Source organism: Mus caroli, unplaced genomic scaffold (genome assembly GCF_978045245.1).
Source record: "Mus caroli unplaced genomic scaffold, Mus_caroli_1 scaffold_2, whole genome shotgun sequence".
Classification (NCBI taxonomy): Eukaryota; Metazoa; Chordata; class Mammalia; order Rodentia; family Muridae; genus Mus; species Mus caroli.
Genome location: NW_028227257.1, coordinates 59,907,656 through 59,933,869, shown reverse-complemented (window position 1 = coordinate 59,933,869; position 26,214 = coordinate 59,907,656). Strand labels below are relative to the sequence as shown.

At 39.2% G+C, this 26,214-nt stretch overlaps 2 protein-coding genes across 6 annotated transcripts in view; one reads left to right on the top strand and one right to left on the bottom strand.

Annotated features, from left to right (window-relative positions):
- Tmem87a (transmembrane protein 87A) overlaps positions 1 to 13,348 on the bottom strand; it is a 48,043-nt gene extending 34,695 nt beyond the window's left edge. For all 4 annotated transcript variants that reach the window (XM_021182509.3, XM_085834542.1, XM_021182494.3 and 1 more), the window contains exons 1-6: positions 13,074 to 13,348; positions 11,881 to 11,941; positions 6,490 to 6,575; positions 3,517 to 3,630; positions 1,498 to 1,551; positions 1,364 to 1,408 (exon numbers count right to left, since the gene is read on the bottom strand). In XM_021182509.3, coding sequence (XP_021038168.1) covers positions 1,364 to 1,408; positions 1,498 to 1,551; positions 3,517 to 3,630; positions 6,490 to 6,575; positions 11,881 to 11,941; positions 13,074 to 13,229 — 516 coding nt within the window. In that variant the 5' untranslated portion in view covers positions 13,230 to 13,348. The remainder of the gene's footprint in view (positions 1 to 1,363; positions 1,409 to 1,497; positions 1,552 to 3,516; positions 3,631 to 6,489; positions 6,576 to 11,880; positions 11,942 to 13,073) is intronic.
- Positions 13,349 to 13,370: 22 nt separating this feature from the next.
- The window catches only part of Ganc (glucosidase alpha, neutral C), a 58,010-nt gene continuing 45,166 nt past the window's right edge, over positions 13,371 to 26,214 (top strand). For both annotated transcript variants that reach the window (XM_085834541.1, XM_029484480.2), the window contains exons 1-3: positions 13,371 to 14,228; positions 15,444 to 15,506; positions 21,777 to 21,885. In XM_085834541.1, the coding sequence (XP_085690667.1) occupies positions 14,200 to 14,228; positions 15,444 to 15,506; positions 21,777 to 21,885 (201 nt within the window). In that variant the 5' untranslated portion in view covers positions 13,371 to 14,199. The remainder of the gene's footprint in view (positions 14,229 to 15,443; positions 15,507 to 21,776; positions 21,886 to 26,214) is intronic.

The window sequence follows — 26,214 nt, the reverse complement described above, 5'->3', positions numbered from 1 at the left end:
ACTGTTACACAGCTAGAGACACAAGGTAGGAATGTAGCCCAGGCCTGCAATCCCAGAACTTAGGAAGCTTGCCTGGTCTATAAAGTCAGTTAGATTTGTGAAATGAAGAAAGCCCAAAATCTAAAAAATAAAAAGTTAAAATTTAAAACTTTAATAGATTTGTGAAAAAAGATGATCTAAAACAATTACTATATACTTCCTCTATATTTTAGACTGGAAATGTTTTTGAGGAATTAGCAATATGTTCTTTTTATAAAAAAATCATATGCATATGTATGTATGTGAGTACCCATAGCAGCCAGAAAGAGGCATCTGGAGCTAGTTACATGTAACTGTGAGCCTGCTGAGATTGCTGGGAACCAAAGAGAATGTGGGTCCTCTGGAAGAGCAGCAAGTACTCTTTAACGGCAGAGTTGATTTTCTGGCCCCCAGAAAATACGTATAAATGAGCCTCCACACAACTGTATTGATAAAAACAACTAATTTACCATCTAGTGATTGTCATATCCAGGGATCCATCCCATAATCAGCTTCCAAACGCTGACACCATTGCATACACTAGCAAGATTTTGCTGAAAGGACCGAGATATAGCTGTCTCTTGTGAGACTATGCCGGGGCCTAGCAAACACAGAAGTGGATGCTCACAGTCAGCTACTGGATGGATCACAGGGCCCCCAATGGAGGAGCTAGAGAAAGTACCCAAGGAGCTAAAGGAAACTGAAACCCTATAGGTGGAACAACAATATGAACTAACCAGTACCCTGGAGCTCTTGTCTCTAGCTGCATATGTATCAAAAGATGGCCTAGTCGGCCATCACTGGAAAGAGAGGCCCACTGGACATGCAAACTTTATATGCCCCAGTACAGGGGAACGCCAGGGCCAAAAAGGGGGAGTGGGTGGGTAGGGGAGTGGGGGTGGGTGGGTATGGGGGACTTTTAGGATAGCATTGGAAATGTAAATGAGGAAAATACCTAATAAAAAATTAAAAAAAAAAAATAACTAATTTGGGCCTTATTTCAATTTTCTAAAGATTCTTTCAATTATATTCTAACACAGATAATTTCAGACTAAGTTTAAATTTTTTAACTGTTTTTTTTCTTGTTTACACATAAATATTGACAGAGGGGAAGGATTCCCAAGGTAATATGGATTTTTTTGATGGTTTGTTTTAAAAAAAAAATCTAGAAAATACAAAGAAGAAAAAAAAAACACTCATAGTGTCTCCTAGAAACAGCCATTACCGTGTACAGTTTTGGTGTTCAATTTCTAGTCTTACTTTCCTTCTTAAATATTACAACAGTGAAAGAAAACTATTCAAACATCAAACATATCCACGACTGCTCCAATGCGGGATTACTTACAATTTTGTCTCCGGTAAAGGTAACATTTGTTGCATTCTCCTTAGCCTTTAGACATTAAAACAGAAAAGAAAATTAAGAAAGTTAATTCCCAGTTTTTACATTGCTCTCAGAAATATGGACAGAAAAACAATTACCTCCTGTTTTTCTCCTAAAAGAGGAAGTCGATGCGTAAGATCCCCAGAAAAGCTCTATAAAAAAATTAAAGATGTATAAATAACAAATGTATAGCTCAAAATATGTAGAAATGGTTAAAGCAAAACACATACCATTGCAGTAAAAAACAACAGTATCAGCAGATAAAAAAATTTCCAATGAACTAGAAACAAGTGGAGAAAACCCTGCTGAGCATGGCCTGGCCCACAGAACAGAGCTGTCTCTGAGTCTCTCCAGAAGGGGGCAACTGTGAATGTCAAAGCCTTAGAGAGTCAAGTGTGTTGGGTGTGGGGTGAGGAGGTGGGCAGAAGGTATTTTGCTTCCTCAGCAACTGGATTGTACAATTCAATGCTTACATTAGACTAGAAGGCAGGAACTCTTACCAACAGAAGTGTATCCTATGACTGTAAAAACCTACAGCAGACCTGAGAGTAACTGGATGCAGCAAGCAGCTTTCTATAATCACATCCAACCAACCCTTCTAGCTGAAGAAATGAATTTAAAGAACACAAGAGAAGAAATTATTCAATGTTACAGTTTATTATGTTTGCTATCAACTTGTGATACCATTTTACAATTTTTCTACTTTCCGTAAGGTCTAAGCTATGATAAGACCTTCAAAATTAATTATCAATTACTTCATTCACTCGTCAATTGTTAAATCTTCAATCCATTACTTGTAAACACTGAATAGAGAACCTACCTTCCGGTGCACTGCATGCTACTTTGCAGCATTTGCTAAGTGAATCCAAGCAAATGAAATAAAGACAAAGTGAAGCTGCTGTTAGCAAGAACTCTTCAATACTCAAACCTTCCCTCACTCTAAAAATCCTCATCCAAAAATTGGTGTTATCGCCCATTTCTAAAATAAAAGAAAAAACTTTGAATTTCAGGTCTGGGCAATGGCTCAGAGGGAAAAATGCTTCATCTTGGAGGCCCAGCAACCACATACAAAGCCAAGCACGGTGGTGTGAGTGTGCAACCCCAGGATGAGAGAAGCAGAGGCAAGCAGATCCCATCCCAGGAGTTCACTTGCCACCCCATCTACCCAAAGCAGCAAGTGCTAGGTACCATGAGCAACACTGTCTCAACAAATAAAGTAAAATACATGAAATAAGGTAGACGTGAATGGGAAGACAGTGTATGTCAAACTCTGGCTTTCACTTGGACAAGAGCACCAGCATAAACACCATAGGCTTGTGTACGTATACACACACACACACACACACACACACACACACACCTCACAAACTTTGAAAAGCTAGAATTTCAAATAAAAAATAGCATTTATGTGATTATATTTATGTAAGCATTGTAAATGTATAGTCATCTGTGTTATTCACCTCTCTATATATTACTCACTCTCCTTTTCACACAAACAAGGTGTAGAATTCAACCCTTTTGATTTCAGATGTATAATAATAAAATCTAAAACCTAATTATCAGAAGACATATCAACTAAAAAATTGCTTTGTTAAATAACTATCAACAGATGAACAGATAAATAAAATGTGTTATATAAAATAACAGAATTCAGCCCTAAAAGGGGATCAAATTTGGGCACATGCTGCAACACAGGTATGTGATCGTAGAAAACATAGTCCACACCAAAAAGAACAAAACTCAAATTCCTCTCTGAAGTATCCAGAATTGTCAAATACATAGGCACAAAAATAGCCTAGAGGGGAGCACTGTGTAGACAGGCTGAATGACTGTTGGACAGTACAGACTCCACTCAGTTCAGCAGGATCAAAGTCTGCAATGGACAGTGGTGATGACTGACAACGTGAATGAACTCAGAGCGCCCAGGCTACCCTTCAGAAATGTTTATAAGAGTCTGCTATAGCACAGAGGAAAGGGCAGCTTTCCTTCATAGTGTTGAGACCTCTTCTACAAGACAGAACTAGCAGACAACAATGGACACGGGAGAGAGAGAGACTCAGACATGACTTTTTTTCTTCACCTTTTCTCTTTCCTTCTAACCACTGTCAAGAACTTACCTGTGCTTTATAGAGTTCACTACAGTTCTGAAATAATCTTGATGATGTTTGGTATCTCCCAGACAAGCCTTTTTTTCCCTTGAGATTTTCCAAGTATGACTCTATTTCATCTGTCTAGAAAAAACAGAGAAGATGCAAAATTTTAGCTCACCTGTTGCAAATCAAGGACAAATTTTAGCTCACCTGTTGCAAATCAAGGACTTGAAGGACAAAGAGTCAATCTGTAGTCCATATATAACTTTGCCATTTTTAAAACCAACAGGAGAAGCCTGGGGACATTGTTCGGTTGCTCAAGTGTTTGTTGTCAAGGTACAAACACTTGAGGTTGAGCCCCAAAACCTATGTAAAACAATCTGGGTGCGGCGAGGAGTCCTTGCAATCCTAGTGCATAACAGGTGGAAACAGGCTGGGCCTGGGACTCACTGGCTGACCAGTCAGCATAGCCTGCTTGATGAGAGCTGGCCAATGAGAGACCTTGTTTTGAAAACACAAGGGCATCTGAACAACACCAGAGGCTGTCTTCTGGCCTGCACACACACACACACACACACACACACACCTTTAAAATAACTACAGGATTATCGTCTTTGCTCACAAAACTTCTCTAACAATTCTGGAAAGACTAGTAAATTTTCAGATACAAAGAGTTTTTATCACATGAAAATACATTTGTTACTTGACCAAATCAACAAAATCTACAACATTCATGTTCATAAGCTTGGGATGTAAAACTGTTGCTGCCAAGCATAGCCCATTTCTGATAGTTACAAAAGAAAATATCATTTATCAGTTGTGATTTTTCTCCCATACCAAAATCACATTCAAATATCATATCTACAACATCATCTCCATACTTTAAAACAAATATGTGTACACATGTGTGTAAATTTATGTGATTATGTACACACATGCTGTCAGAAGCCTTGGATCCCCTGAAGCTGCAGTCACAAGGAGCTTGGCTATGAGCAGGGTGGTTACTGGAAACTGAACTCACTCAGGTCATCTGTAAGAGCAGTACATACCAACTACTGAGCCATCTCTCCAATCCCATCTCCACACTTGTATCCTGTAGCAATCCAAAATAACTTTTGTAATGTCTTATGAAAACAGGACCTAAATTCCTGACTAGATCACATGAAGTTTCAAATGTAAAAACCTTCTAGCATTAGTTTAATTTGTGATTAAGAGAAAACGGTCAATATTTTAAACCAAATTCTAGAACCATCATTTCTCTAAATTCTTCAGTTTTTTCCAAACATATATATGTAAATGTATTATAACACACAAACACAGACACACACACACTCACACACATATGTATATATCCGTAATCTTATGTAAAACAGGGAGTACCCATGGAAGCTACAGGTTTTTAGCTGGAGTTACAGGAAGTTTTTTTTGTTTGTTTGTTTCTTTTTTTGGCTTTTTCAAGACAGGGTTTCTCTGTGTAGCCCTGGCTGTCCTGGAACTCACTCTGTAGACCAGGCTGGCCTCGAACTCAGAAATCCGCCTGCCTCTGCCTCCCGAGTGCTGGGATTAAAATTAAAGGTGTGTGTCACCACGCCCGGCTACAGGCAGTTTTGAGCTGTTCAATTGGGTGCTCAAAACAAAACTCCTGTCCTCTGCTCTTAACACTGAGCTCCATCCCAACTTTATATAATGAAAGCAAAAGCAATCACCAACCCTCCTGTAAAACTTCAATACAGAAGCTGGGGATGTAGCATAGTTGGCCCTGTTTGCTTAGCATGAATGAAGCCCTGGTTTATATTCCCACTGCATAAAATCAGGCACAGCTCAGCACTTAAGAGTACCGGCTGCTCTTCTGGGGGAGCCCAGGTTCAATTCCAAACACCCACATGCAAGGTCATAGCTATCTGTAACTCTACTTCCAGAGATTCTGACACTCTCTTCTGGTCTTCAAGAGTACTACACACATGTAGTATACAGTCACATAAAATACAGAAACATGAAAAATAAAGTCTTTAAAAGTACAATACACACCTGGGAACATTATAATATGTATATTGGCTTATCCATTAATTTTTTTAAAATTTATATTCATTAAAAGTGTTACTTATACCAGGTGGTGTTAGCACATGCCTTTAATACCAGCACTTGGGAGGCAGAGGAAGGTGGATCTGTGAGTTCGAAGTCAGCCTGCTCTATAGAGTGAGCTCCAGGATAGCCAAGGCTACACAGAGAAACCCTGTCTTAAAAAAACAAACAAAAAATGTTACTTAAATGAATACATAATGAGCTTATTATTGCTACTTTAAAACAATGAATATCTCATTTTTTTAAATTTTAATAAAAATAATCTATTTAAAAATGATTTTATTATATTATGTGTATGGGTGTTTTTGCTATGTGTATGTCTGTAAACCAAGTATATGCCTGGTGCCTGCAGAGACCAGAAGTCAGATCTGGAACTGAAGCTGTGGAAAGTTGTGAGCTAGCATGTGAGTCCTGGGAACTGAACTCAGGTTCTCTGGAAGGGCAGCCAGTGCTCTCAACCACTAAGCCATCTCTTTAGCCCTGTTTTAATTTCTAAAAGAGGAAACCAAACAAACAAACAAAAGCCTTGTGGAGGACCAGAAAAATTGCTCAGCAAGTAAAGGAACCTGCTGCCAAGTCTGGTGACCTGAGTTAAGTCCCTAGAACCTACACAAGTGTCTTCTGACATTCGTACTCATGTCATGGCTTATGTGTGCACCAATACCACAATAAACTCAAATGTTTAAAACACAGTTTTTAAAAAAGGTTTTTTAAGCCCACATTTTTTTTTTAAAGGCTATGAATTCCGAGACTGAAAGTCTGAGAACTGCTGACACAAGCCTACAGACTGAGACTCCTAGGCTACGGTTTTAGCTCTGATGGGCCATAAGTACCACTACTCTTTCTGTGTAAAGTTAGGAGGCTGGGACCAGATAACCATTACGTCACAGGAAAAGTCTGTAGTTTCATGTTCTTTACCTTGAAATTGTAGATTTCATTGTAGCAATCAGCACTTTTCAGAAACCAGGTTATATTTAAAGACTGGTCACAAGGCTCTCCATCAACTATGAAAGAAGAAATCACTGTAAACATGAGAGGATTCCAAATGAAGCATTCTTTCAGCATCTCTCTATTAACTTATATTCTTTTTATTTTCCACCCTAGCTTAGATACTCAATATCTTTGAACATAAGGAATTCGGGTCACACAAAGAACTCTTTGTTCCTTTTTCTTATGCTTGTTTTGAGGCAGGATTTGAGGCCATCCGTCCGTTGCGGCCTCCAAGTGTTGAGATTACAGCAGGAGTGAGCTACATTCCCGGATTCCTAGTAGCCTTTAGATAATGACATCACTGCTGCCTCAGAAATAATAGCTAGGCAAGTTTTCTTTCTTTAACCTCTTTGGACTGTAGATCTATTTCTATGCCCCAGAACCTCAAATGTCTAGTCTTATATACTATTCAAGTATTTACCAGGCAGAACACACACATACAAACGTTCAATATTTGAGTGTTAGATTAAGAGGGGAACGGGGAAAAACAAATGTTCAAAGATCATTTAAAGGTCCACAATTTTACTGGAGAAATACAGAAAAACAGTATATAGTAATAGAGTAATAGAGAGGGATAGTGTAATACTTATGATTGTTAAGCGGTTTTCAAACAGACCCACTGAGAGGAAAATTCATGGCTTGGACTTTGAAAATTGGCAAGAATGCACAAAGGGGCCTAGAGGAATGGCCCAGCAGTAAGAGCACTGGCTGCTCCTCCAGAAGACCGAGGTTCAGCTTCTTTCTTTCTTTTTTTTTTTTTTACCCACTTGGGAGTCCATGGCTGCTTGTTATTCCTGTCCTGAGGATCTGACCTGACACCCCCTATCTACCCTTATTGATACCACCAACTTAGCTCAGGTTCAGCGAGAGACCCTGTTTCAAGTCAATAAAGTGGAGACAGACAGATATACATTTGACATCCTTCTCTGACCTGCAGAGGCTCACACACACAAACACCTATACATACATACATACATACACCATATTATGTATACATACAACAAAACCCCACATAGTTTGGAACCTAGAACTTGATACTCTAAAGAACCAAAGCACCACTCTGCAGATGTGAGAAGGTAAATCCAACTGTCCTGAGAGGCAGGGCAAGATACCAGAGACTCCTCTGTGTAGACATGCCAAAAATAAACATGATGGCAGGACTGGGTATTGCTTGCCTGTAATCCTAGCACTTAGCAGGTGGAAACAGGAGGATCAGGAGTTCAGGGCCAACTTCAGCTACATGAGACTATCTCCAAAAGCAAAACAAAAACAAAACAAAACAAAAAGAAACAAACAAAAAACACATGACTGCATTTAAAATTTAACTTTTGGCTCACAACAAAACAAACATCTAATCAAAACTTCCTCTTTGATTCCAGCTTTGGATGAAACAAAACACTAAAGACTCCTTAATTTTTCAAGTGTAACAAAAAATCAGTATGACTACATTTAGGAATCTTCTTTTTTATTTATTTACTTACTTTATATGTATGAATATTCTACTTACATGTATGTCTGTATCATGTGTATCCTAGAATTAGAGTTATGTACAGTTGTGAATCACCATTTGGAGTACTGGGAATTGAACTTGGGTCTTCTGCAAGAACAAGTGCTCTTAACCACCAATCCATCTTTTTAGCCCCAGTAATCTACTTTAATTCATTACAAAAGATGCAACCAGAAAGCTATAACCCATATCTTGAATCCTAGCACTTGGGAGACAGAGGCAAGCAGATCTCTGTGAGCTCCAAGCCTGCCTGGTCTACATAGTGAGTTCTAGGATACCCAGGACTACATAGAGAGACTCTCTTAAAAACCAAAAATTAATTAATTAGTTAATTAATTAATGTTAATATAATAAAAATAAGCAAATAAAAGGTTTCTAGCTTTGTTTTTAATGGTTTTTCTCAAATAACCTTTAAAAAAGTTTTTTTACTTATTATTTTATGTATACGGTTGTTTTGCCTGTTTTGTCTATGTACCATTTATGAGTCTGATGCTCAGAAAGGACAGAAGAGGGTGTCAGATCCCTGGAACTTGAGTTACAAATGATTACAAACTGATGTGTGGGTGCTGGAATCAAACCTGGGTCCTCTGAAAGGGTAGCTAGAGCCATCTTTCCAGCCCCTAAACTAATTTTTAAATATCTAGCACAGTTTTTGCAGAGCTCTACTAAAATATGCAAAATTCTGACCATCTGATAACTTATGGAAAAGATATCAAGGAAATTATAATTTGGCTAGTAACGGGAGAACATAAAAAGATAGGGATTAGCCAGGCGGTGGTGACACACGCCTTTAATCCCAGCACTTGAGAGGCAGAGGCAGGTGGATTTCTGAGTTTGAGGCCAGCCTAGTCTACAAAGTGAGTGCCAGGACAGCCAGGGCTATACAAAGAAACCAAAAAAAAAAAAAGATAGGGATTGCTAGTTTAAAGTCCAAAAACAGGGCCAGCAAAATGGGTCAGGGAATAAGTCTAAAGAGCTAAGTTTTATCCCAGGATGCACACGGTAGAAGACAACAGACTCTAGCAAGTGGCCTCTGACTTCCACACATACACCATGCAATGCCTTCATTCACAAGGTTACAGAAAGTAAGTGGAATGATAGATAGATAGATAGATAGATAGATAGATAGATGGATTTTTTTAGGTCCTTACAAAAAGATATGCTGGGGGCTGGCAAGATGGCTCAGTGGGTAAGAGCACTGAGTGCTCCTCCAAAGGTTGAGTTCAAATCCCAGCAACCACATGGTGGCTAACAACCACCCATTAATGAGATCTGACGCCCTCTTCTGGTGTGTCTGAAGTCAGCTACAGTGTACTTATATATAATAGTAAATAAATCTTTAAAATAACAACAAAAAGAGATATGCTGGGAATTTTGTTTCAAACATAAAGTAAGGTAAGTATTAAAGGACAGATAAGACAATATTTAGAACTTTGAACAATAAGCCTTGAGAGACAAAGAACATGGTCCTACCTAAGCTATGGAAGGCATACACCATAATCATAAAGTATAAAATCAAAGAAACTATGGAGATAACAAAGAAAAACTAAAAACAAGATTTAAGGAGCCTTGGATCTTTCAAAAAAAACCCCAAAATGTAGACATTTTAAAATATGCAGATTGTTAAACTTGGTGAAATACCATGAGGTCAAAAACAAACTAGAAAAAGACAAACTAGAAAAGACATAGAGGAGTACAACACAAATCTTCAAGCTGTGCTAAGCAACTCCATCCTTCCACTCCTCACAGCTATGAGTAACAGCCAGAAAACCAACCTCACAAGACAAGAGTAAACTGGTTCAAATCAACTTAAGTCATTAGGAGACATTTTCACAGATGTGGTATTGTCCCAAGTGTTTTTCTGTGGCTGGACAAAACATCCTGACAAAAAATAACTGGGGGAAGAAAGGGTTTTAGTATAAAGTAATTGGAGTGAAGTCAAGGCAGCAGGAAATCGAGGCAGCTAATCACATCACATCCACACCCAAAATCACGGAGGGAGAATTAATGCATGCATTCATGCTGTTCAACTCAGATTTCTCCTACACAATTCAGGACCCAAACCCTGCTTACATTTCGATTGGAACTTCCCCCACTGATTAACATAATCAACACAATCCCACACACACGCCCACTGACCAACCAGATCTAGACAACCCCTCATTCAGATTCTTTTCCCAAGTTACTCTGAGTTGTGCTGATGACAATTAAAACTAAGGATCACGAATTTATTCTTCACAGGAATTTTACCTGCTCCTTTCACTCCCACTCGAGTGAAAGCCCAGTGACAGAAGAGAGTTTTTCTACCACTTCTCTGGTACCTATGAGTACTCAGCACACAAAGGTTATTTTACAACCACTTATTAAACAAAAGAATATAATCACCCAATTTAATTGCATTTTCAAGGAGAAAGGCATGCTCAAAAAAAAAAAAACAAAAAACAAAACAAAACACATGAACCAAGATTTAGTAGTTCATGTCTAATAATCCTAGCACTTGAGAAACTGAACCTAAGGCTGGCCTTGGGCTACATAGTAAGAACCTATTTCAAAAAACAGAGAAGCCTGGTAGGCCGTGGTGGTGCACCACCTTTAATCCCTGCACTTGGGGGGGGGGGGGGCAAAGATAGATGGATCTCGGTGAGTTCCAGGCCAGCCTGACGTACAGAGTGAATTCCAAGACAGTCACAAAGCTACAGAGAAAAACTCTGTCTCCAAACAAACAAACAAAGTCACATGACAGTGATGATCTAGAATACTATCCCCATCTCAAAAACAGAGCTACCCATGATCATGTACTTCCTAAAATTAAAAAAAAAAAAAAACCCTTTCAGAACTAAGAGGAGTTTTTAGTACACCCAGGACAGGTTAGCTTCAGATCTTTTGTTTCTCTCACTAGAAAAACTGGCTTTCGTCTATACAGTCCCTATTTCCTGGTAATATCCTTGAACTCAATGTTCCTTGAAGTGTTAAACACTCCCTTGGTAAACATACTGAGTATCTTAGTCAATGGTCTCACAATCTTGGGCCATGTTTTCAGTAAACAGCTAACAAGCACACAAGCACAAAATCTTGTCCTGACTCAGAACAGATTTAAAAATGATGTAAGCACTCTACAAACAAAATTAAATATAATTCAACTGAAATATGATTAAAAAATAATTTATGTACATAAATATACATACACACTGTATAACGTACAGCCCATATGAATTCAATAAAGTATACATTAAGTATGTAATACAAATATATAAGCTATATATAATAGTGTATCTATACATAACATAGCAAACTGAAAAACAAGAGAATAAGACAATAAAAATTCATATAAGTACTCAGAATATTACTCACAGATAGGACTTATAAATTAAATATTTTTATCTAAACAGTGCCAGGTTATTAAAGTTCTGGACTTAAAAATACATTAAGGGGCTAGGGAGATGGCTTTGTTGGTAAGATGCTTGCCTGTCACAGCAAGCATCAGTACCTGAGTTCAAATTCCTAGCATCCATGTAAAAATCCATGCCTGTAATTCCAGTGCCAAAGAAACAGGCAGGAAGATCCCTGAGGCTGGCTGGTCAGCCAGTCTAGCCAAACCTCAAGCTCCAAGTTCAAGGAGAGAGTCCTTGTCTCAAAAAACAGGACTGACAGCAACTGAGGAAGACACAAGTAACTGACCTCTGACCTTCACACACATGCATACATGTTCCTACATGCACACAAATGCACGCACACACAGAAGCAAACTAGGGTAGAGAATAATTTTCTAAGTTTAAAAGGTCCGAATAACTCAATGAAGTTTAGAAACTCACATTTCAGTAAGATGGTAGTATTTCTGAAAAGAATCTTTCCAAAATTAAAATAACCTTTCCCCTGAAAAGATAAAGGGAAGATAATTAACATCAGAGCATTTCGATTTTCAAGGCAGAATATGAATACCTACATTTATAAAATATTCAAATTAATTTTCTTAATCAAAAAGACAGTAACAACATTTCTTTTAGTGAAAGTCAATCATATCCTAACTAATGGCTCTAGCGGCTCCCCACAGGCCACAGAGCAGGGACTCTGAGTGGGAGCTGCTACAAATTTCAACCTAACTTCAAAGTGGCTTGAGCTGGACAGTTCCTTTTTTACTCACGAATCATCCCTCAGAACAACCGACTTTTGAATAACCTTTCAGCAGTTTTACTTTTACATGTAAAAGGACTTAACTATTAATCATTTCAGTAACAAACAGAAAACTACTACTCAAAGTTACCAACGTGAATACAACCTGTAATATTTGCCATATAAATGTACAGTGAACAGGACAAAAAAAAAAAAAAAGAAGCAAAAAAGGTCAACGAAATGGCTAATGGTTTTTAAAGCAGTTCTCACCAAAATCTGGTTTTTGTGGTTCAAAGTACTGTAATTAGTCAAACGAGATTCTAAAATGGGTCGACTTATCAGTTAACTATCCAAACAAAAGACTATCCTTACCACACAACATTTTAGAATTGTTTCCTTTTGGCTATTCCCATGTTAAAATGCATTTTTGAATGTCCAAGTCCCCTAATCACAAAAAACGTTTCCAAGTTTAAACCAAATCAAAACCCTTCATCAGTAGGACTATTTTTACAAACACACACACACAGAATTAAAAATAAAGACTTCTATTCACATCTCCCTTTCATCCAACCCTAGCTTACTGGATTTTGTAACATTCTAGCTGAAAGAGAAACTACTATCTCTACCTGTGTATTAAGTTTCTCTCCTGTTCCATGCTTAAAGTTCTGTTAGTTTCCCGGTAAGAACTCGCTTGGCCCCTGACACTCCTCGCCTACAGCAAATAGCTCAGCTCTGAGCTCAGGGCAGGTGGGATCCAGTCGGCAGCTACACGGACGCTCTGGGTATTCCACTCACATTGGGAACCCGACTTTCCAGAAATCTTCCTGGACCCCTTGGGCCACCGTAGCCCCACCTCTTACCCCACTCCAGGCTCAGTAGCGACCCCAACACTCACCGACGGCATCGGAATGTGCCACTTGGATCTATCTGCAGCAAACACGGGTGCTGGACCTGCACCAAGAAACGACAATGGGAACGGCTGCGCCCCTAAAAGAAGAAAAATAACAGGAGACACCTGAAGCCACGCAGCCACCGCCATCTTCACAGCCATGAAGCGCCTACCCAAAGTATTGAGCCTCCTTCCGGCTAGGTAGTTCCGCCTTCTTCCGGCTCGTCCCACCCTCTTCCGGCGCTACTTTGTGGGCGGGATTATCCGGGTCCTTGGAACTGTGCTTCTTCCCACAGACGCTCAGAGCGCCCCAGAAACTTTGAGCCTACTGTGCAGGCGTCCTCCTGTTTCCCAGTGATCGTGGCCTGGAGGTGAACTAACAGAGTTTTGAGGTCTAGTGCTTCCCTCTGTTCTTCCAGTCCTTAAAGGAACTCAGTGCAGCGGTCAAGCCTTTGCTTTTCCTGCTTCTTCCCGCCCCTCATCCTTTCCAAGTCAAGGTCAGGCGCCGGCCAGACGTCTGTGGAAGCGCGCACACTGGATGCATGATTGACATCCAGTACCGATCAGTTCTCTGGCTGTCGAGCTGTGGCAACAGAGCCTGGAATGTGGCGGGGCTGGAGTAGAAACAATTCATGCGCTCCAAAGTCCCTTTTGACCCTGAAAGACTGTGGGGCAGCTGCAGCATAGTTTGACAGGAGACATCAGCGTCCAGCAGTGATCCAGACTGTACTCCCCATTCGAAACTAAAAGTGAGGAGAGATCAGGTCAGCTTTCGGTATTGTAGAGTGACAGCCACTGAGACTGACCCTTATCGGTGGTGCTTCCTGTTTCTCACACTCTAGATTTTAACCTCTAGGGCAGCGAGCACATCTCCGCCAATAAAAGCAAAGTTCATCAGCTACTCTCAACCTAGAAATATTTACCAAGTACTTTATCCCTGTAAATACGCTGGTTTACGCTTGAGATAATACCAGATGAAAAAAAAATAAGATTGGCTTCTGCCCGAAGGGGACTTTTGACTGTGATGAAGTACGGGTTATAATTTAGCAAGCCTGCTTGTCACCGGTTTTTTAAAGATCGCCTGAGACTGGCCTGAGAGTTAGGAGCCAGGCAGAGTTAACATCCCTGTGCCATGGAAGCAGCTGAGAAAGAGGAAATCAGGTAAAGGGCAATTGCTCTCCCCCCCAAGAACTGACTCCAAAAACAACCTTTTAGCTTTGATGGCTTCACTTATGTTTTAAAGCACTTCCTTGAATGCTTGCTTTTTGCTTCGTCGTTCTTTATTGGTTCTGCAGGGATTTGGGTAATGTTAATAGCTAACCTCTCATAAAGTACTTTCAGGAGGATTAGATAAGTTTAACAGTGGAAAGGTTGCCTTCCAAACTCTTAAGACATGGATTTTAAGCGGGCTGCCCCTCCCCAAGGCTCATTCTTCGAAACTGGAAACGGAAGACAGCAAGGTCTCCTCATGTTTGCACACTGGATTAAAATAAACGGTGCCAAAACCGGAGTTTAATGAGGGTATTTCTTTCTTTCTTTTTTTCTTTTTTCACTATAAAAGTTTCTTGGCATGACTAGGTGTGTTCTATCTCTCCCGACCTGTTTTTATAGTTTAGCTTTTTTCAAAATCATGGACTCACTAACTGCAGGTGCAGAAAGCCACACCTCTTCACCAAAGCGAGTGCTCCCCACCCTCCAATCCCCTTATAGCTTATAGTTGTTTTAACCAGAGAAAGGCTAATCGAAATACATATAAATAGTAGTAATGTATATCTTATTACATTTTATTCCAGATACAGTTCTGGAAACTTGATGTTAAGGAATATTAACCTATAGATTGTTGGAATCCTCTTAGCAATTTTTCCTTTTTCTGTATTTGTTTCTATTCTGACTCTTGCACCTACACATATCTTTTTTTTTTTAGAGGATTCAAAGCCTTATCTTGCAGTTGTATGTTAGATTTTAATAGAACATTTAGGTACACTGTGTCTTCAGGTCTAAACTCTCTGGAAGTATATGTCCTGAAAATATTTTGCTCTTTAAAAAGGAGAGTAAGTTGCTTGTTTGGCTTGGTTTAGATTTCAGGTTGTGGCTATTATCTTAAAAGTGCCTTCCTCATAAGAGTCAATGCTCCTTTCCCGTAGCTTTCAGACTACGCCTATGAAACTATTTTGTTATTCATTTTGGTAGTTTTACAAAAGGGTATTGTTCTGCAGCTCACATTCTGTCACCCCATGAAGTCTTATATTACAGCAGTGACACAGTTTTGGGTACAGAATAAGTTCCAAACGTTTGTACCATCATTAGGGAAGGTACAGAAATTGAGCTCACAATTCTTATGTAAAATATATTTCTTTAAAATGTCTTCTGATTTAGTGTTGAAGATGAAGCAGTGGATAAAACTATTTTCAAAGACTGTGGCAAGATTGCATTCTACAGGTAAGTAAATATTTCACCCAGAAGGAAATTCTCCACGGAATTCCCAAATTATTCCCACTAGGCTTTTGAGAACTGAGGGGATAAGGTCATACTCTTTAGGAAATCTAATATTTACTATTCAATTATTTAAATTGTGTTTTATTTTAAAAGCCAAAGTACTTTTAAATAATTTTTAAATGTGTGTCCTCCCAAAGATAATTAACTTAGTTGGTTTGAAACTCACATAGAAAGAAATAGATTAAAAGTACTACTCCTACCTCTACTTTCTCATCCTCGTTCTCTTCTCCCTTTAAATGCACATATTTATTCATTTCTTATGTATTCTTCCAGTGTTCTTTGTAACTACATATATTCTTATAGCACCTCTTTGTTTATACCTACAAATAAATTCATATATACATTGTTCTGTGCCCCCTCTCTGTCTGCTTTGTATCTTAGTCTGGAAAGCTTCTGCTTCAGGACTTGGAGATTTCCCTCTCTGCTCACAGTATCCCACTGGGTAGACGCACTATAATTTATTGGGTTCCAGTTCCACTTGTTACAGTCTTGGGCTGTTGTTTCTTCTTAATCTTTTGCTATGAGAGTTCCACCATATGAAGAGCTGTGCATGTCATTTCCTATACACATGAATGATTTGTAATATAGTTTTCTAGGAGTGGAACTGGAGATGTGGTTCAGCCATAGAGCACTTCCTTATGTGCAAGGCTCTGGGCCTGATCCTTAGCACTGAAGAAAAACAAGAGGAAAACAACAACAGAAGCAGGATTTCTAAGAATTCAACTATTGAATTGAAGAGTAAATAACCTTGAAATGTGTTGACTATTGATAGATTTGCCTCTGTAGGGGTCTTTTATACTTACTTTAACATTCTATGAGGCTATTTGAGACTAAAAAACAATGTGGAGGTCCTTGATCCACTTGGACTTGAGCCTTGTACAGGGAGATAAGAATGGATCTATTCAAATTCTTCTACATGATAATTGCCAGTTGTGCTAGCACCATTTGTTGAAGATGCTGTTTTTTTCCCACTGGATGGTTTTCGCTCCTTTGTCAAAGATCAAGTGATCATTGGTGTGTGGGTTCATTTCTGGGTCTTCAGTTCTATTCCATTGATCTACCTGCCTGTCACTGTACCAATACCATGCAGTTTTTATCATTATTGCTCTGTAGTACAGCTTGAGGTCAGGGATGGTGATTCCCTCAGAAGTTCTTTTATTGATGAGAATAGTTTTCCCTATCCTGGGTTTTTTTAGTATTGCAGATGAATTTGAGAATTGCTTTCTAACTCTATGAGGAATTGAGTTGGAATTTTGATGGGGTTTGCATTGAATCTGTTGATGGCTTTCAGCAAGATGGCCATTTTTACTATATTAGTTCTGCCAATCCACGAGCATGGGAAATCTTTCCATCTTCTGAGTTCTTCTTCGATTTTCTTCTTCAGAGACTTGAAGTTCTTATCATATAGATCTTTCACTTGTTTGATTAGAGTCACACCAAGATATTTTATATTGTTTGTGACTATTGTGAAGGGTGTCATTTCCCTAATTTTTTTCTCAGCCCGTTTATCCTTTGAGTATAGGAAAGCTACTGACTTGTTTGAGTTAATTATCCGGCCACCTTGCTGAAGCTGTTTATCAGGTTTAGGAGTTCTCTGGTGGAATTTTTGGGGTCACTTAAGTATACTATCATATTATCTGCAAATAGTGATATTTTGACTTCTGCCTTTCTAATTTGTAGTCCTTTGACCTCCTTTTGTTGTCTAATTGCTCTAGCTAGAACTTCAAGTACTATATTGAATAGATAGGGAGAGAGAGAGAGCAGCACTGTCTAGCCCCTGATTTTAGTGGGATTGCTTCAAGTTTCTCTCCATTTAGTTTGATGTTGGCTACTGATTTGCGGTATATTGCTTTTACTATGCTTAGGAATGGGCCTTGAATTCCTGATCTTTCCAAGACTCTAACATGAAGGGATGCTGAATTTTGTCAAATGCTTTTTCAGCATCTAATGAAATGATCATGTGTTTTTTTTTTCAGTTTGTTTATATTAGTGGATTACATTGATGGATTTCTGTATATTGAACCATCCCTGCACCCCTGGGATGAAGCCTACTTGATCATGGTGAATGATCATTTTAATGTGTCCTTGGATTTAGTTTGTGAGAATTTTGTTGAGTATTTTTGCATTGATATTCATAAGGGAAATTGGTGAAGTTCTCTTTCTTTGTTGGGCCTTTGTGTGGTTTTGGTATCAGTCTAACTCTGGCTTCACAGAACAAATTGGGTAGTGTTCCGTTCTATTTTGTGGAATAGTTTGAAGAGTGTTGGTATTAGGTCTTCTTTGAAGGTCTGATAGAATTCTACATTAGACCCAGCTGGTCCTGGGCTTTTTTTCATTGGGAGATTTTTAATGACTGCTTCTATTTCTTTAGGGGTTATGGGACTATTTGGATGGTTAATCTGATCCTGATTTAACTTTGGTATGTGGTATCTGTCTAGAAACTTGTCCATTTCATCCAGATTTTCCAGTTTTGTTGAATACAGACTTTTGTAGTAGGATCTGATGATTTTTTTAATTTCCCCTGTTTCTGTTGTTATATCTCCTTTTCTTTTCTTTCTTTTCTTCTTCTTTTTTTTTTTTTTTTTTTTTTTGGCTTTTTGGCTTTTTGGAGACAGGGTTTCTCTGTATAGTTCTGGCTGTTCTCGAACTCACTCCTTTTCATTTCTGATTTTGTTAATTTGGATACTGTCTCTGTGCCCTCTGGTTAGTCTGGCTAAGGGTTTATCTATCTTGTTGATTTTCTCAAAGAACCATCTCCTGGTTTCGTTGATTCTTTGTATAGTTCTTTTTGTTTCTACTTGGTTGGTTTCAGCCTTGGTTTGATTATTTCCCGCTGTCTACACCTCTTGGGTGAATTTGCTTCTTTTTGTTCTAGGAATTTCAGGTGTGCTGTCAAGCTGCTATGCTCTCTCCAGTTTCTTTATGGAGGCACTCAGAGCTATGAGTTTTCCTCTTAGCACTGCTTTCATTGTGTCCATAAGTTTGGGTATGTTGTGCCTTCATTTCATTAAGGTCTAATTTCTTTATTTCTTCCTTAACCAACTTTTCATTGAGTAGGGCATTGTTCAGCTTCCATGTGTATTTGGGCTTTCTGTTGTTTTTATTGCTATTGAAGACCAGTGTTAGTCTGATAGGATGCATGGGATTTTTTCAGTCTTGATGTATCTGTTGAGGCCTGTTTTGTGACTGATTATATGGCCAATTTTGGAGAAGGTACCATGAAGTGCTGAGAAGAAGTATATTCTTTTGTTTTAGGATGAAATTTTCTATAGATATCTGTTAAATCCATTTGGTCCATATCTTCTGTTAGTTTCAATGTGTCTCTATTTAGTTTGTGTTTTCATGATCTGTCCCTTGATGGAAGGAGAGTGTTGAAGTCTCCCACTACTATTGTGTGAGGTGCAATGTGTGCTTTGAGCTTTAGTAAAGTTTCTTTTATGAATGTGGGTGCCCTTGGATTTGGAGCATAGATGTTCAGAATTGAGAGTTCTTCTTGGTAGATTTTTCCTTTGATGAGTATGAAGTGTTTTTGATAACTTTTGGTTGAAAGTCAATCTTATTTGATATTTGAATGGCTACTCCAGCTTGTTTTTTGGGACCATTTTCTTGAAAAATTGTTTTCCAGCCCTTTACTCTGAGATAGTGTCTGTCATTGACAGTTGTTGTGTCCGGCTAGCAGATCACAGCCTGGGTTTTAGCCTGGAAAGGCATTTTGGAAACCTGGAAGAGAAGAGGGGCTAGGCGGCGAGAAAAAGAAATGTAGCTAAGACAGGCATTTTGATTAAAGCTCAATTTTATTTGTTTCGACACTCAGTTATGAAGGAAGGGGGAGGGGACCCAACTCCCGCCAAATAATCTCGGGGTCCAGTAGCAGGGTGAGCACGTGTGTGGCTCCAAACAGCAAAGTGGCACGGTCCAGCAGTGGGCATGGCAGAACGAATGAGCAGGAAGCTCCACCCCTGAGCAAGCAGGTTTCAGGCTGGGGGAGGGGATGTTTCCTGTATGCAGCAAAATGCTAGGTACTGTTTATGTATCCAATTTGTTAGTCTGTGTCTTTTTATTGGGGAATTGAGTCCATTGATGTTAAGAGATTTTAAGGAATAGTGATTGTTGCATCCTGTTATTTTTTATGTTATTTTTATGTTTGTGTGGCTATCTTCTTGTGGGTTTGTTGAATGAAGATTACTTTCTTGCTTTTTCTGGGGTGTAGTTTCCCTCCTTGTATTGGCATTTTCCATCTATTATCCTTAGTAGGGCTGGATTTGTGGAAAGATAGTGTGTAAATTTGGTTTTGTCATTAAAATCACTTTTTAAATAGTCTACTTTGGAGAACTTCTTGGTTTAGTTGGTTCAAGAGCCTGATTTATATCTACTTTTTGGTGATGCTGAAACAGAAATCATCAAAAAAATCATCAAAATTAATTTTTTGTTTTTTGTTTTGATTGATTTGAGGTTTTTGTTTTACTCTTTATTTTGTTTGTTATTTGAGACAATGTCTCATTATGTAGATAACAATTACTTGCCTGCTTCTACCTTCTGAGTGCTGGGATTAAAGGTGCTCTACCACCATATCCAGCAAAAATTGTTTCACATATTTTTAAGTTTCTGTTTTAGCCACTGTCTCTTCTAGATAAAGAAAGGATGCCATTGTTAACTCAAAACAGTTACCTTGGGGGACTACATAATGAATGTTATTCACCTTGTTAAATTAATAGCCTATATCGAATTTCCACTAGACTCTATTGAATTATTACTAAAGGTCCATTTCCTGAAAAGGAGGAGGAAATTTAAGTTCATAAAAGTTTTTTGGGGGGGCTGGAAAGATGGCTCGGTGGTTAAGAGCACTGACTGCTCTTCCAGAGGTCTTGAATTCAAATCCCAGCAACTACATGGTGGCTCACTATCCATAATGAGATGTGATGCCCTCGTCTAGGGTGTCTGAAGACAGCTACAGTGTACTTACATATAATAAATAAATAAATCTTTTTAAAAGTTATTTTTCAAATGTAGGCTGGGGAAATGGCATAGGTGGTAAAGTACTTGCAAGAAGGCATGGGTTTTTATCCCTAGAACCTATTGGAAAGCTATTTTACCAGTCATAGGTACTTGCAATCTCCAGCACTGGGGGGGCAAAGACAAGGAGATCTCTAGGTCTTGCTGGCCAGCCAGCCTAGCGTACTTGGCCAGCCCTAGACTAGTAAGAGACACTGACTTAAAAATAAAAAGATGAGGCCGGGCGTGGTGGTGCACGCCTTTAATCCCAGCACTCGGGAGGCAGAGGCAGGCAGATTTCTGAGTTCGAGGCCAGCCTGGTCTACAAATTGAGTTCCAGGACAGCCAGGGCTATACAGAGAAACCCTGTCTCGAAAAACCAAAAAAAAAAAAAAAAAAAAAAAAAAAGAACAGTCCCTAAGGAATGTATCATTCCTGGGTTTGTTTGGTTTTTTTTTCTGTTCTCTCTCTCTCTCTCTCTCTCTCTCTTTCTCTCTCTCTCTCTCACACACACACACACAAAAGAAAGAAAGAAAGAAAGAAAGAAAGAAAGAAAGAAAGAAAGAAAGAAAGAAAGGAAGGAAGGAAGGAAGGAAGGAAGGAAGTTGCCCCACTTTCTCAGTAAAGAAGACAGGATGCCATTCTTCAAAAATATCATGTTGAAATTAGTATTATTTTAGCAATAATTTTTACTAGAATTCTAGTAGTATTGTATTCTTGGTACTTTATAGGCATACCAATGCTGTATATTGCCAGCCACTTACTGTGACAGTGACTTTACTGGTACTTACATGGTACAGTCTATTAGATGCAGATAGTCACAAGTAGTTCTCATAGATCTGTATACTTGTCTCATTTTGCTTTCTGTTCCTGGGATAAAGACCATAACCAAAATCAACCTGAAGAGGGAAGGTTTTATTTTATCTTATAAACTCCCAGTTACAGTCCATCATTGAGAGAAGTCAGAGCAGGAACTCAATGCAGGAACCTGGAGGCGGGACTGAAGCAGCATCTGTGGAGGAGTGCTGCTTTCTGACTTGCTCATACACCACCTGCAGCATCACCCACAATGGACTGGTCCCTCCCACATCAATAAGTTAATCAAGAAGAAGCCCTTACAGGCCAGTGATGAAGGCATATTCTAACGTTCTCTCCTTTCAAATGTCTCTACTTTGTGCCAAATTGATAAAACTTATCACACAATACTCTCTATATCTGTAGGCGGCAGAAACAGCAGCTCACCAAAAATACCACCTACCAGGCTTTGCTAGGCTCAGTCGACACAGAACAGGACAGCGCCAGGTTCCAAATCATCAGTGAAGCAACTAAGGTGAGATCGGAGAATAATTTGCTTTTGTGTTAATTGGGATTGAATTATATGCATTTCTATGACTGCTAATTTAAACTATGCCTCAGTGGAACTTTGCTAGAGAAGAACTATGATCTTTTTTCATATGTATATGTATATATACATATATACATATATGTGTACATATATATTGATTCTACATTTATTCATTAATTTTTGAGGTGGGGTTACATGTGACTGAGCTGACTTCTAACTTGCCATTTAACTGAGGTTTCCCTTGACTCCGATCCTCCTTCCTCTGCCTCCCAAGTACAGCGTTCACATGCATCTGCCACTATGCTCATTGGTTCTACTTTCACAGTGATGCAGATATCGATAGAGTTTGCCTGGGTGCCACACGTTTTTCTAGATGTTTTAAGTGTGTTATTTCCTCTTAACTTGTTTTTATAAAGCACCTAAGACATACAGTGTACTGTCCTCGATTATTAAGTAAGGAAAACAAAATCTAGAAAGACATTTGCCCAGTGTCACATAGGTGTATTTTTTCTGTCTTTCAAAGATCCATATATGCTCCAGAACTTTAATATAGAATACAGTTTCTCATGAAGCCTAAACAAGGGGCAGATTCAGCAAATGTCCAAATTTAGGCTAGGAAACAGGTAAGAGTGTTATGTAGTGGGAAACCCAAGACATGAGTCTTCTGTGTCCGAGCGGTTTCACTAGTATGTCACCATGGTTACTACAAACTAAAAGAATTCCCATAGGGCATCTTGAAAACTCTCAATTACCTTTCTTTTTTTTTTTTTTTTTTCCAGAGCTGAGGACCGAACCCAGGGCCTTGCAATTGCTAGGCAAGCGCTCTACCACTGAGCTAAATCCCTGACCCTTTGATTACCTTTCAGTTTACCACACTATGATGTGTCATAAAGATGGGTCAAGTGTTTTGAGCTGGACCAGAAAGCTCAAGCCACCTGATGCTTTACTCTAAGCCTTACTTTTTAGTACTACCACCTCCTCAAAGCATCCTGAGCTTCCAGAACCTCTCAGCCCAGTCTGAATTAACTGCTAATTTTTGAGACGGGAACCTAGTTCACTAAGACTGGTCAGGGTCCACTAACAGCTTACATACTGACTCCACCATCTCACCATTTCCCCTTCTCAGACATCAACTTTCAACTGAAAGTTATGTGAAATCCTCATGACTGCTGCCACTCCTGTCTTATAATGCTTTAATATGGAAACTCGTCAGAAAACAAAATAAAAATTATCGCACAACGTGGGCAGAAGGATCTATAAGACCTTAATTTAGAAACTATTAGTGTTAGCCAGGCGTGGTGGCACATGCCTTTAATCCCAACACTTAGGAGGCAGAGGCAGGCGGATTTCTGAGTTCGAGGCCAGCCTGGTCTACAAAGTGAGTTCCAGGACAGCCAGGGCTATACAGAGAAACCCTGTCTCGAAAAACCAAAAAAAAAAAAAAGAAAGAAAAAGAAAGAAAGAAAGAAAGAAAGAAAGATAAACAATTAGAACAATTAGTGTTTAGCAAACTTGACTCCCAATAATCAGAGAGCCTACAAGAGGCTTTCCAGGACTCTTTGCGCTTCCTACCAGATGTCAGGAACTTTCTTGTCTTGTTTGTTGTTGTTGTTTTCTGATAATTTTCTCATGTTCCTTCTTCTCTTCGTTGTGTCTGAAACAAGTTGTAATGACCATAATCTGGAAATAAAAATCTTGATCCTTCCTTGCGGAGGCTTAGTGTATAGAACTTCTTGAATAATCTACTATTATAAAGACATTGCAGCAAAGAAAATGAGGCAGAATTATTTCAAATACCAGTGATAAACCAAAATAAAATTCTCACCACCAATGCTGTGAGTGCCAGACTCCTGCATGTGCCTTCTCATGTCAGAGTAGATCATTCTTTCTCTTTGGATTCTGAACATTGAGAGGCAGACATAGACTAGTATATGGGTTGATATAAGTTATAAGTTAATGAGGGAACAGACCTAGCTTATGGCCTAGGCATTTATTCAGAAAAATAAGCCTCTGAGTGATTAATTGGGACTGGGCGCAAGTAAAAAGCCCACAGTGTAAGAGCCCAACAGACCTGGTTGTCCTCCAAAAAGAAGGCTTTTCAGTGCAGAGGGCTCCAGAGGATGAAGCTCAAGGGAAGCAGAAAGTCCATCAAGAAAGAACAAAGTATCTGAAATGCCAGCCACAAAGCCCCCAAGACTGAGAACTTTGTAAACACTTAAAACCTGCTCCATCTCAGGTACAGGAAAATACCAAAGCTGTATAGGAATCTCTTTACTCTCAGGAAAATATACATTTTAAATAATCTGAGAAATTGTCTGTACTCTGTGGCCATCTCATTGCCTAGGAACAGGACCAAAGGTTATTTCTAGGCTAAGACAAAAGTATTAAGAAGATTGCACATCAGGTACTAGTGTAGTCCAGAGATTTAAAACAAGCTGCATATGTGTTCCTAATAAGAACAATAGCTTTTTTTTTTTCCCCTTTCAGGTTCAGAGAAACAGTTCAGAATCTAAGAGGATCATATTCAGCTCACAGCCACAGTTCTCAAATTGCACCGAAGAGGCAGATTTTAACAAACCCAGAACTCCTGGTGCCTGCCTGCCCAGCTGCCTGCCCCAACACTTGCTTAGCCTTAAGTGATTAACTTCTGAGTATGACTACTTATCATGCTTGAAATACAAATTCACTCCTAATAAGCAATTATGAAACAATCAAGTTTTAGCAGTATTGTTTTAGTTTACTTTGGCTGTATAACAAAATACCATAGATCAAGTGACTTAAACAACAGATTCATTCCCTAATAGCCAAGGTGCTAGCACATCCTCTGTTCTCCTGGTTTACAGATAGCCACCTTGTATCCCCACATGATTGAAAGACACAAACAAAGCAAATTCTCGTCTTTTCTTATAAAAGAAGTAGTTCCATCTTGAGGACTCCCCACGAGCTCTTAGAAGCCTAACATCACATAGAGTTAAAAAAAAAAAAAAAGTACATGTCTGTAAATATACCAGTAAGTGTTCAATAAAGAAGCTGTTAGAAGAAAGCCCCTTAAAGGAAAATGTCCCCCATTAAATACTGTTTCCCTCCTACTGTTAGCAGCTTTCTGCCTTGAATGGAAAGGTGCTGTGTGTTGAGAAGCAGAGATCTGGTCTTTTGGCATCGATGCAGGGAAATGTATGCTGCCTTCTGTGGCTCTAACAAGGCTGCCAGGACTAACCCTTTATCTTTAATGCACTTTATATTGCTAATTTTGGTGTTTTCTTCTGATTTGGATAAATCTTTGTAAGCATTTTTACTTTCTTTGGCAGCCTGTTAGCATGGTTTTACCAGAGATACTTCTAGCAGCTTCTTTGAGGATCCAAGTATATCTCTAAGCATCTACATGAAGTTACTCCTTGCTTCTTCATCTAAGTGAAATTAAAATGAGACTTTCCCAACTAGCCACCTCCTCAGCAGATGGGACACAGCTACACTTTAGCAAGCACTGTTCATTCTGAGTGGCCAACAAGCAGTTAATTGGAAAATTGTCAAACAAAGCCATACCTGGGCAGGCTAATTGCCCTTGGAAAGTGGGCTAAAAACTAGCACACGGTCACCATTCTTCTCCATAGAGAATCCATGCTTATAGAGATCCCAAACAGCTGGCTGGGGGCTCTGTCATTCTCTCTGAACAGGCAAAGGGCAGCTGCCTTAGCCTTGATAACCCTGCGTGCCAGAGTTGTAAGATGGGTTTCCAAATTCAGTGGTTTATGGCTCTCAGCTTTGAGATCTGAAGCTATGGTTCCAAGCCTCCGAAGCTGGTATACTAAGCAGAGACTCACTATCACTGGTTTTTGAGTTCTAACACTAATTAAAGTTATACCTCCTGAGCTGAGTGTCAGGATCTTTGACTAACTCTTGGCTGTCCTCTCTAACCCTTCTATCCTCAACACTTGTCTTCAGGTCCCCATAGCCTCTCATCTCTGCAGCCCCACCTCTTACAGAATCTTCTGCTAGCCACTCTTGGACCCTTGTCCTGCCTTTACAGTTACAGTTGAAAGCTTCAGGCACTGGAGCCATTAATTGGCAGTGGCTCTCAGCCCGATCTGGGTTTTACACCTCCAGCCTTAGATATCACAAGTCTTAGAGCTTCTTTAGAGCCTCAACTCCCAGTGTTGCAGCTCTGAGCTTTGAATATCAGAACTCTAAAGGCTCCTGACTTTGGAACTTTTCAGCCACATCTCTGTTGTCACCGCTGATACTAGAGCTTGAAGTCCTAGGTTTTCTTTTAGTTTGGTTTTGGTTTGTTTTTGAAAATAGCATCCCTAATTCAAG